This window comes from Tuber melanosporum, assembly GCF_000151645.1.
Source record: "Tuber melanosporum whole genome shotgun sequence assembly, scaffold_118, strain Mel28".
Classification (NCBI taxonomy): domain Eukaryota; kingdom Fungi; phylum Ascomycota; class Pezizomycetes; order Pezizales; family Tuberaceae; genus Tuber; species Tuber melanosporum.
The window spans coordinates 105041-117205 of NW_003298775.1; the positions used below are offsets into that span (position 1 = coordinate 105041).

The 12165-nt window shown below is 47.5% G+C and overlaps 2 protein-coding genes; both read left to right on the top strand.

The window, feature by feature from the left end:
- The first annotated feature begins 3156 nt into the window (after positions 1-3156).
- Positions 3157-7275, top strand: GSTUM_00001747001 (uncharacterized protein). XM_002835771.2 has 6 exons: positions 3157-3500; positions 3619-3697; positions 3759-3824; positions 3877-3977; positions 4040-4664; positions 4814-7275. The coding sequence occupies exons 2-6, from the start codon at positions 3644-3646 to the stop codon at positions 6530-6532; spliced, it is 2565 nt and encodes an 854-aa protein (XP_002835817.1). The 5' UTR covers positions 3157-3500; positions 3619-3643; the 3' UTR covers positions 6533-7275.
- A 1413-nt stretch (positions 7276-8688) lies between these two features.
- GSTUM_00001748001 (uncharacterized protein) overlaps positions 8689-12165 on the top strand; it is a 3808-nt gene continuing 331 nt past the window's right edge. Inside the window, exons 1-5 of the mRNA XM_002835772.2 lie at positions 8689-9192; positions 9317-9348; positions 9466-10900; positions 11078-11377; positions 11446-12165. The exon at positions 11446-12165 is cut by the window's right edge and continues 331 nt beyond it. Of these exons, the coding sequence (XP_002835818.1) occupies positions 9118-9192; positions 9317-9348; positions 9466-10900; positions 11078-11377; positions 11446-11682 (2079 nt within the window). The 5' untranslated portion in view covers positions 8689-9117 and the 3' untranslated portion in view covers positions 11683-12165.

Here is a 12165-nt window from a genome sequence, read left to right on the forward strand (position 1 = left end):
AAGCATGTGGTGAGCCATCCGTTTAAATATGAAACATATCGGAATGTTTCCCCTGAGATTACCCAGCGAACTAGAAAGGCAAGTCGAACTGGATTTGATTCACGATATCTTGCTTCGCCTGCTACGAGTATTACGAATGGGAGAACCACGGATGTCTTAGTCTTCCTCACTTTTGCTACTTTTGAATTCTTCTCGGCCTTCTGGATGGCGGTTATTATGCGATTAGGGAAAGAGGAAGGATTGATCCTTATTTCCAAACATTATAAACGCCGTAATCAAACGGTGCGGGGTGAAGCAAAGAAAAAAGAGAGAATGTAATTGGTGATCCTTATGGCATTGAGATTAGATTATATTTCATTTCTACACTTCTTGAGATGGGGGTGCATATTTCGCAGCTGCCTTCAGTGAATAACGGCAAGTGCAAAAGTGTGAGAGACGGGCACCGAACTCGTACCTGACGAAGTCATTTCAAGACTCTTTGTCGGGGCGGTGCTTGAAGCCCGAGACTTGGTCTGTGAGTGCCGGTACAAGTATGATACAAGTACCTTGCCTGTGCCGGTGGTTCATCATGAGCGGCTCTTCTTCCTTCCTCTCGGAGAAATGGGAAAACTTTTCCCAAGGAGCCTGGTGTGAAAGGGCAAACGATTCGATACGCCGCGCAGCGGCGCAGGTGATTGATTGACCGTGTTTTCGCCCCTTCCTTCGACATAAGAGAAGGGACTGGAGTGGCGATTCAAGCCAGATGTTTTCAATTGTCGTCCGAAAAGGGGAAAACAATGAGATACATACTTGTAGTAACCTCTCAGCATGGGTGGATCATGTACAGTACGAGTATATACTCGAGCACAGCACAAGTGGGTCCGTTTCTGTTTGCACTTTTCTTTTTTATCTCTCGGTTTCGAACGGTACCTTTTAGGCAAGACACCACCTGTTTTCAGGGCTCAAACACTCTGGTGGGTGTGGTGGGATATATTTGTTGTGTGACTTGAGCGCATGGGGAAGTTCGATTGGAGGGAGAACATTAGCTGCAGCGGCAAACGGAGATCGGAGGTGCAAAAAATCGAGAATTAGGTTAGCACCCCCCCCTCTCTCTCGCGCCTTTAGCTCCATTGTGCGTTATGGTTGCACGAGCATTCACAATAACGTTATTTCCCTGTCTACAAGTAGTAACGGGAGAGAAATGGAGTGAGCTTCCTTCCACTCGGTCTTGAAGGCTTGTTTGATAGGATGGGGTTTTCAGGTTTACGGGAACTGGCAGGTCAAGCTGTGAGGAGCGCGTGAAGTGTACAAGGCGCGGCGGATAACTCATGTGTTCGAACTGGCACGAGGGGAGGGGTTATCTGAGTCTGGTCGCCGGAGAATAAACCGAGGGTGGAAGGTTGCGTGAGTGTATTGTTTTGTTGTCAACGGCAAGGCAGGACAATTGTTGATAGTGCTTGTGTCATACCCGGAGGTGTCCAAGTACCCATAAGAAGTTAGTGAACGGTTAATTTGGGTTAACTAGCAAAATGATGCCTGTCTTGCAATAATGAATGTCCCTGGGTATGATACTTGTGCTGGTTGTCTGATGCTGTAGGTGCTGCTATTACTGGACACAATACGGTAACTCTCGCCAGGGGTATGTTGTTAGCTCAGATGGCCGATGCCTGATCCTTGCTTCTTAGGCGTTGCTCGCTTAAGTGGTGGTGGGTATGCGAGTGACGGGCCCTCCTAATAGGTGGTGCCTAGCAGCAGCAAAGCAAAGGCAATCGACTCGCAAGTGCTTGAGTGCTCGTACTCGAGCTTGTGTGGCCAAAGAAAAGTTGTTCCGACTTCGCCGAGGAATGTTTGCAGTGTGGTACGCACGGTTCATGACGGAATCAACCCAGGACCTCCATTGCTTGTTCTCGAGAAATCCCACTCTCGTTCAAGGTTTGCCCCTTTTGCTGGGGCTGTAACCGGTTTTCTGATTCTCTTTTCTCCCTTCTCTTGCTCTCGAGCTTGTTTCCAGCGCTCTGCTCTGCCTAGCTCGGGCATGGAGGTCGCGGAGGAGTGTCTGAGAGTTCCACCGAGCCAAAACATCACGGGGGAAGGGGGGAAGAAGGGGAGGATAGAATGAGAGCAACTTTCTTAGATGAGGACGGTTTGGGAGACACAAACGTCCCGTGGGCGGGCTAGAAAGTGCTATTATGTCGCAAACTGTCTTTTGACTGATTATTGCCCTTTTGGCTTGTACCGGCACTCTTGACCTTGTTCTCGCCTTTTCTTTCTGCCAAAAAGGTATCTGGTTGCAGCTTTTGCGCAGTACTGTACTTGCATGTACCGGTATTCTTACGCCTGACATAGTTGTGCTATGCTCGCGGTACAAGTACGAGTACAGTACAGTGGTACCGCAAGTTCACCACTTATTATACTTACTCCCCCCTCCCCTCCTCCATAACCAGCTAGGTCCCCGTCTCACAATCAACCAATCCAATTCCTACTACGGTACTTGTAGCATAGTACACTTGTAGTAGTGACTTGCGCACCCTTTCACTCGGGTGTTCCTGTCCCGTTGATCGACTTCCTTCCTATATTCATCTGCTCTTGCCTGCCAATCCACCCCTCCTCTCCCAAAAAAAGAAGCAGTACTTCTTGCTTCCCTTCCCTCCCTCCCTGCTCTTGCTCACTCGCTCCACAATCTTTACCTTACTTTTCCTCCCGCCCACAATATCCGGGGATATTTTCCTCTTCCCACATTCGTTCCATTTTCCTTCTCTCCCTCTTCTCTAACCCTCTCTACACGCACCGCTTGCCTTCGTTTTGGTCGGTGTTGCTGGCGAATTCTTCAACGGGGCTTCTATCAATCGTTGTTCCTAGGGCCTCCGGGTAGTGTGCGCTGCTGTACTGGTATGTGTGACCCTCTTATTTCTATTTTGATTGTGTGATTTGCTTGTGTGATCCGGCACTTTTCCTCCTCCAACTTTGCTTCCTGCAAGCGGGCAAACGGCCTTGTATCCAGAAGCGCTCTGTGCTGTGCCTTCTTTTCAATTGTCAGCTAGCATCTGAAGTACTGTCATTAACGATTTCTCCCGATAGTCATTCGCTCGTTTTGGGCACTCAGCCGACTTTACCCTCCTCACATACTCTGGAAGAGCCGGAACGGTCCTGAGCTGCCACGAATTGAATTATTTATCACCGCCCTTCTCTCGCCTTTTTTTCTCTTCCTTTTTTTCCTTCTTGCTTTCGGGAACATTTACCGGCAACCCCCCGTCACAAATCATCTGGGCTCTCCCTGGTCGAAACACTCCTTTGTGCGCTTGAATTTTCTGTTGAGAGTTAGCCAAACACTCAAACGATCGTTCAGGGACGGGGTTCGTTGCCGCTTGTGGACAAAGGGATCTCTAACGACAACCACGTTACCAGCTTCAGATTGTCTGGGCACCTTGCCAGCCGGAGCCATCAAAACACCGGCCTCGCCCACCTTTTGAGGGGGGCGTTGGTACCTGAATAAAAGCTCCGGATCGAAAGAATATTCTCCGGTAATAATTTTTGCGAACTTAATTCCAGTCTCTCGTTTAACTGCATTTTTTTTTTCCCCTTTTCTTTACAACATCCTACCTTCGTACACTCATTAGCCTCGGGGTAACGAAAATTCAGGCGGTTAATATTAATTTTTTTCAACATGGTGAACAAGGATGGAGTTCCGGATCTGACAGACCCGTGGGCTGTCTCTGAGGTAAATAGCTCTCTGGGTGGTTTTTTTGATGAAGTTGCTTGGTACTGACGGATACTTGTAGATCGTATATTGTTCGATCATGGGTGGGGTTATGTTGGCAGCTCTGCTGGAATGGTTCTTATGGCTGGTATGAAGATTTTATTGCTAGGATATGGGGCTTGATGCTAAAAATTGGATAGGCTGCTTTCTTGTACTGTCTGGTCAAGGTGTTCCAGAAGGCCGATGCATGGCACATTCGGGCTCTCGCCATTGTCATGATGGTCCTTTTCACTGCTTTTCGGTAGGTTTAGATTCCAATTTTTGAGGGCGGCCGACGGGTTGGATTCTAACATACCATTTTAGTTGCATCTTCTTGCCCGTAATGGTCGTTACACTCCCGCTTCCCCCTAGAATCACTGTTCTCTTCCCTATTGCCATGGTCAACTTCTTGCAATGGTTTGCGTTCTATTCATTCGCAGCCCTCTTGACAATTCCATGGCTCTTCTGCGTGTACCAGCTTGTCACAAACAGTCTTGGTAGACATCGCCGTATCAAGTCGGTATTGGACGAATCATCTGCGCCGAAGGTCGTCATTGTTATGCCGGTTTATAAGGAGATCCCCGAGGTCTTGCTGACTGCTATTGATTCGATTGTCGATGGAGACTATCCTCCATCGTGCCTGCATATTTTCTTGTCATTCGACGGAGACGAGGAGGATGAGTTGTATCTTAAGACCATTGAGAGCTTGGGTGTTCCTCTCTCGCTCGACAGCTATCCCCACAGCTTGGATGTCACCTACCGTGGCACCCGTATCACTGTTTCTCGCTTCCCTCATGGTGGAAAGAGACACTGTCAGAAGAGGACCTTCAAGCTCATTGACAAGATCTATACCGAATACCTTAAGAGAAACGACAATTTGTTCATCCTTTTTATCGACTCTGATTGTATTCTGGACAAGGTGTGCATTCAGAACTTTGTGTATGAAATGGTGAGTTTGGCTTCTGGATATCTCTTCCGAAAGTTCCAAACACGATTCCTAGGCGCGGCCAAGGACACTTTAAACCTTGATCTTCAGCCTCAAGCCCTATTTGATTACATTTTGCTCTGGTTTGCTGACCCCGATTTTCCGTTTCACAGGAGCTTAAACCTGGTAGTAAGCAGAACATGTTGGCTATGACAGGCGTCATCACATCAACCGCCAAGAAACAGTCCTTGATTACTCTACTACAAGATATCGAATATATTCACGGTCAACTCTTTGAGCGGTCGGTGGAGTCAGCGTGTGGTTCTGTTACGTGTCTTCCTGGCGCGCTTACTATATTGCGGTTTTCTGCCTTCCGTAAGATGGCCAAATATTACTTCGCGGATAAAGCTGAGCAGTGTGACGACTTGTTTGATTACGGAAAATGTCACTTGGGCGAGGATAGATGGCTCACCCATCTTTTCATGATTGGGGCCAAGGAGCGATATCAGATCCAGATGTGCACCGGTGCTTTCTGCAAGACCGAGGCTGTCTTGTCCTACAGGAGTTTGCTCAAGCAGCGACGAAGATGGTTCTTGGGGTTTATCACCAACGAGGTTTGTATGTTGACGGACATTCGTCTTTGGAAGAGATATCCGATTCTTTGCGTTGTTCGGTTCATGCAAAACACCATCCGTACTACCGCACTCCTGTTTTTTATTATGGTTCTCTCTCTCTTGACAACAACCCAGAAAGTCAGTCAACTTCCCGTTGGATTCATTGCCGTATCCTTAGGATTGAATTGGGCTCTCATGTTCTACTTTGGTATCAAGCTTAAGCGTTTTAAAGCTTGGTTGTACCCCATGATGTTTATCCTCAACCCTTTTTTCAATTGGGTATATATGGTCTATGGAATTTTCACCGCTGGTCAACGCACATGGGGGGGCCCGCGCGCAGACGCTGGTACTGCCGATGATACCAAGACAGCGCAACAGGCGATTGAAGAGGCCGAGGCTAGGGGCGACGATCTCCAGGTTGTCCCGGAGACCTTCCGACCTGCCGCCGAGCTGCAAGCTGAGAACAACCAAATCCGCCAGCGTGTTCCAGTTCACCCAGATGTCAGAGTGGAAGGACAATTTTCAGCTTCAGAGAGACTTCCTGGTGGATACTACAACTATAGTAACGACTCTATGGGTACTCTTCCGGATATCGTTCCTCGCAATCCCGGCGCTCCCCGGGTCCCACTCCACCCCCGTGCCTCATTCGACAGTTTCGTCTCTGGGACAAGTACTACTGCTGGAAACTCGGTTTATTTCCCAAGGAGAGTTGAGAGCATTATGGGTGAGGAGGATCGCAGAAAGTATCTCGTGGCGCAGTCAAATCAACGTGAGGCTGGAGGTGCATACATGGTTGAGCCGAGGAAAGAAGCATTTGAGTCTTCGGAGTCAGATGTTTATGGGTACAAAAACGCTGTGAATGAGTCAAGTGATTCCGTCGACTCCGTTGGAAGCGCCAGTAATGGATATCACAACAGAAATAGCAGCAACAACCAATATAATTACAGTCAACCAGTGAGCGGGTCGACTTCACCAACCAACCCCAACGCTCCTAATAATGCGGTTCAGGACCAGGCTAGTCACTTGGCCATCCCAGAACCTGCCCACCGTCCTCAATCGATCGGTGCCAATGGCCGCGGTACGAGCGCTGCGCGAAGTCCGCTCGCGCGGCTAAGCTTGGTCAGGACGGCTGATGGCGAAGGAGGTGAGCAGGGTGTAGAAATGACTGCCACACCTGGCTCTCCCGCCGCTCCTCCTGCCGATGCTGATGATGATCGGGAAGGGCGGTCAAAAGAAAGGAAGAAGCTCACAAAGAAGCCAAATCGTTCGTCCAAATGATCGGTCTGTGTTTTTTTTAGTTTGTTTTAACGGGTTTCACGGGTTTCCGCTTCCTCTTCGGTGTTTTTACGATTGTACAAAATAATTGGTTTCACCTGATAAATACTGTTAGTAATTGATGTAATTGGGGGGCAGAAAATGTGGCTACAAGCTACATTTTCTCGCATCAGAAAAAGTTATCGATGCTTTTGGGACATTTTTTCATGATTGCGAACTCTGTTTTATTTGCGGGTTTTTTTTATATCATAGTTTTATTTTATAGTTTTCCTTTTCCTTTTCCCTTTCCTTTTAGCTGGTTCTTGCTTTCAGTTTTCATTCATTTCCGGTCCATCTCGTTTTGGTGTCTCAGTCTACTGTGATATACGAAAGAACAGTGACATGTCATCCTTAGCGTGGCACTTGGTTTGTTGCATATCTGCCTTTTCATGCATTTTTAACATTTGTACTTTCCGACTGTCGTTAGCCTTTCCTTTCTCCAGTTCTTGCTCGTTCGTGGATAGCAGAGAGGGCGTCCAACGGGTGTCGAGAACGAGTGGTCTTTTTTCTTCCCCCCCCTCACGTGCAATTCTTTGCAGACATCACTATTTATCCTTTTTGCTTACTTGCCTTCCTATTTCCTTCCAAAAGTATATAGTCTAGGTTGAACCGGGGAATTGGTTGTGGGGTGCTGGATGGGAGTTTATGGCACCATTGTGGAAGATAGGATGCATTTGAAATGAATGGTAGCAAAAGATTTTTATTTACTTTTTGTTCTAGGCCCTTCCCCCCCAATTTCTCTTTGGCTACCCGTATGCCGTATTCGAGGTGGTGCGGGTCCCGATGCAAGTTTATGCAACGGCTTACGGGTACTCTCGATCAAAGTGCTGTTTTTCTTCTCTCGAGAAAGCTAACTACCGTATTGCTTGGCTGGACCTCTTGCAAAGGGTACTATATCATAACCACAATTCTTTTACGGGTTTGACACATGGTGGGGGTTTGACGTAATTATAATGGGTGATACCGTAGACGCTCGCTGGGTTGTTCTCCTGTAATGTTGTTCATTGCACCATCGCACCGCGCAAGCAAGATACCGGTACGATACTGATTTCTCTGGGACGAAGGGATTCTGCGTGGTTCTGTGAGTCTACCTGTATAAATATATTATGATATTATAAGGTGTTGTGTTTTGTCTGGCGCTCTACGGGTAGGATAGGTGGGGTACGGTAAGGTGGTAATAAAGCACTGGAAAGGATACAAAAGCCAGGTTCTATCAGGCTCTGTCGAACCTTGGTTGTCATGTTATCTCAAAGGCACCGACTGATCTTGTTAAATTATGATACTGTTAATATCGTACCGGTCTCGAATCTGAGCCCTGCGTTAGGCAACGGAAAGTTGTAATACAGGTACGAGTATAGTACTCGTAGATATCATATCATAACTAAATCCGTTTTGGGTAAGGGCTAGATCGAGTCATGTGATTCGATTCACGGGATCGCTCTTTTTGTTTTGTTTTGTTTTGTTTTTTTCTTCCTTCCTCACTATTCGAGTAGTTTGGCTGGGTAAATTAATCGTAAAACTGGTATGATATCAAGAGATAATTAGATCCTACCCCCCCCCCAAAAAAAAAAGACAGGAAGAAAGTCTGTGGATACCCGGGGGCACAAAGGAATGGGTCTTTCCCAAATGCCCGTGGACCGGAATGCTGCGTTTTCGATACTTTCTTCTTGGACTGGGCTGGGCTGGGCTGGGCCGGTATCGCGGATATATGTATAGGGACGGGAGAGAGGGGGGTTAATGGGTTGGAAATGTACTCGTATGTTCAGACGGGTATGTACCCAACAGCAGTAGGAACCCCCCCTACCACCACCACCACGACGCACGGGGATCGTTGGGGGGGGAATTCCTGGAATGGGTAGCAGGCTAGTTCTAGGGCACACAATTTTTCGGGCATCATACGAGGGAGAGGCAGAATGAAAAGAGGAAAGAGAAGGGATTTTGGGACGCCGGGGGGAAAAGAAATAAGGTGAAAAAATTCATTGGATTGTAAGATTGATAGAAGACTTGAGAAGTTGCTAGAAGACGCTGGATATGCCAAGACCTAGCAAGGTTAGCAGCTTAAATAAAAAGCATGAGGCTGTGATAACAACGCAGCAACCCAACTTTCTCAACCCCTCCCCCTCCTTTTTTTTTTTTTTACGGCACTGTAGCCAAAGGGCGTATACAACCACCGGCGATTATACTTCACTACCGCTCAAGTTACTGCTACCACCAAAAATCCCCTCTACCGTTTCCCCCAACCCCACATCTTTGAGATCGGATTTCATTTTTCTCTTTTCCATTTCCTCCCCTCCCTACCTTACCTGACTTCCTTTTTGCTGCATCCTCCCAGGAGTTCATCTACACCCTCTCACACCGACAACCTCCCATCATACCTTTGAACATCTCTGCTGCCGGCCCTAGACAGAGAGGCCTCCTTTTAAGTCGAAAAGAAAGATCTCTCGTCTCTTTGCTGCCGTTCCTAGGATAATTGATAAAAGGAGATACAATCTTCCTTTTTTTTTTTTCTTTTTCCTTTATAGAAGAAACACCACAGGGTTTTACCAATCATGTCTGTCGTCGGAGTCGACCTCGGAGCCCTCAATACTGTGATTGCGGTGGCTAGGAATAGGGGTGTTGATGTTGTGAGTATCGATTCTTTTCTTCATCATTCATTTTCACCTCCCCACTCATAGCGGGCCGGATGAAATTTTCTTATCGATAAAAAGAGAAGACTTGGGGCTGACGCTTTTTTTTTCCAACCCGCAGATCACCAATGAAGTCTCTAATCGTGCAACACCGTTAGTCTACCTCCCACCATTCTAACCTTCATTTTATCTCCCGTTTATTCCTGGTTTCATCCCGGGGAGATCAATTTTTTTGCTTGGTGATGAGTTTACTGAGTATTTGGTGTTTAGGTCGATGGTTGGGTTCGGTCCCAAGAGCAGATATCTAGGTGAAGCGGCAAAGACCCAAGAGATTTCGAACCTCAAGAACACCGTCTCCGGGCTCAAGCGTCTTGCCGGCCGAAAGTTTAATGAGCCGGAGCTCGACATCGAGAGGCAGTTCATCTCGGCAGACCTCGTCGAAGCGAGGGGTGGTGAACTTGGTGCTAGAGTAAAGTACTTGGGTCAGGATGAGGTTTTCACGGGTACCCAGTTGATTGCGATGTTCTTGTCCAAGGTTAGGCAGACGGCATCGGCCGAACTCAAGCTCCCCGTTTCAGATGTCGTGGTTAGTGTTCCTCCTTGGTTCACCGACGCTCAACGTCGTAGCATCATGGACGCTGCCGAAATTGCTGGCTTGAAGCTCCTCCGGTTGATGAATGATACCACTGCAACTGCACTCGGGTATGGCATTACCAAGACCGATCTTCCGACCGGCGAGGAGAAACCTCGTCGTGTTGCATTTATCGATATCGGCCATAGCAATTATACATGCTCTATTGTTGCTTTCAAGAAGGGCGAGTTGACTGTTTTATCGACCGCTTACGACAGACATTTTGGTGGACGGAATTTTGATAAGGCGCTCATTGATCATTTCGCAAAGGAGTTCAAGGAAAAGTACAAGATTGATGTCTACACCAACCCTAAGGCATACTTTCGTGTTGCTGCTGGCGTTGAGAAGTTGAAGAAGATTCTTTCGGCAAACGCTCAGTCTGTGTTGAATATCGAGTCCGTTATGAACGATGTCGATGCTTCATCAACGATGAAGAGAGAGGAGCTTGAGGAACTCGTTATGCCCCTTCTCAGCCGTGTCACCATTCCTTTGGAACAGGCTCTTGCGGATGCCGGTTTGTCAAAGAGCGATATTGACGCAATCGAGCTTGTCGGTGGATGCACTCGTGTTCCATCGCTGAAGGACAAAATTGCCGAGTTCTTCGGAAAGCCTCTATCCTTTACCCTCAACCAGGACGAAGCTGTGGCGCGTGGATGCGCTTTCGCTTGTGCTATCCTCTCTCCGGTTTTCAAGGTCAGGGACTTTTCTGTGCACGATATCGTCTCATACCCTATCGAGTTCACTTGGGAGCAGTCAAACGATATTCCGGACGAAGATACTAGCCTTACTGTGTTTAATAAGAATAACGCCGTCCCATCGACCAAGATCCTTACCTTCTACCGCAAGGACCCCTTTGACTTGGAGGCCAAATATGCCGAGCCCAACAAACTTCCAGGGGTCATGGACCCATGGATCGGGAGGTTTTCCGTTAAGGGCGTGAAGGCAGATTCCAAGAATGACTTTATGATTTGTAAATTGAAGGCTCGTGTTAACCTTCACGGAGTACTGAATGTTGAGAGTGGATATTGGGTGGAGGAAGTCGAGGTGGAAGAGGAGATCAAGGAAGAGGGCGATGTGAGTTTAGCCGTTTCTAGTCAAACAAATGCCCTGAACTCCTCCCCCTCTATCGATTTTGAGGAAACTCGGGATTTATCGAGTCGCCAGCATTACCTATCTGCTGCTTCCGGTGGCCCCTCGCCGCCTCGCAAACGCGTTAAAATGGCCGATGATCCGTTACTGACTGAGCAGCAGGCTATGGAGACGGATGAAAACGTCAAGCCTAAGACACGTAAGGTTAAGAAGCAGGTTAAGGGTGGTGATTTGCCGGTTCTCAGCACTACAGCTACCATCGACCAGACGCTTAAGAACATCTATATGGAGCGCGAAATCGAGATGGTGATGGAGGATAAGTTGGTTGCTGACACCGAGGATCGCAAGAACGCGCTTGAGGAGTACATTTACGAACTCCGGGGCAAGCTTGACGATCTTTACTCCGAATTCGCTTCCGGGGATGAGAAAAGCCGGCTCAGATCTATCTTGGATGATGCCGAGGTAAGTTATCTACCCCCACCTTTCCAACCCACCATTCCGGTATCCATGAGACACTAACAGTGTTATAGAACTGGCTCTATGAAGAGGGCGAAGACACCACCAAAGCAGTCTACGTCTCCAAGATTGAGGAACTTCGTTCTTACGCTGGCCCTATCGCTCAACGCTACTTCGACAGAGAGGAGGAGAAGCGCCAAGCAGAGATAGCCAAGCAACAGGAGGACTATGCCATGAGGAAAGCCCAGGAAGATATGGCTAAGAGGCGTGAGGGAGGAGACAATGATAGAATGGATACGGATAAGGCCTAGATTCCTTGTTGATTCCTTGTTGATTTTTTTCATGTTTTAACCTTTCTCTTATGCTCTCGTCTTTTTCTTTTTTCTTTTTAATAACCTTCATTTCTCCTATCCTATCCCCGTTATCCTACTCCTCCTCCTCCTAGTGGTTGTGATTTCTCCTTTCTTTTAAAACAACATCTTTTATTCCTCCCTCTTGATATTATTATGAGACCTTTACTGGTCTTGAGGTTTTTGGGCGTTCATGCAAGTCAAGTATTGAATCCCTTACTCTGCAACACCATAAGTTTGTGGGGGGGGGGGGGGGAGGAGGAAAGAAATATAGAAGCTAGTCCTTGTTGGCTTTGGTTTGATTGTCTTGCTTCCTTTGGTAGTGGTAAACCATTTGCTATCTGGCTTACCTCCCATCTCCTTTGGAAAAAATTGGGAACGGTTTACCCGGCCGGGGCTTTGGAATTATTTTTTTTCCACAAAATACACCCCCCTCTTTTTTTG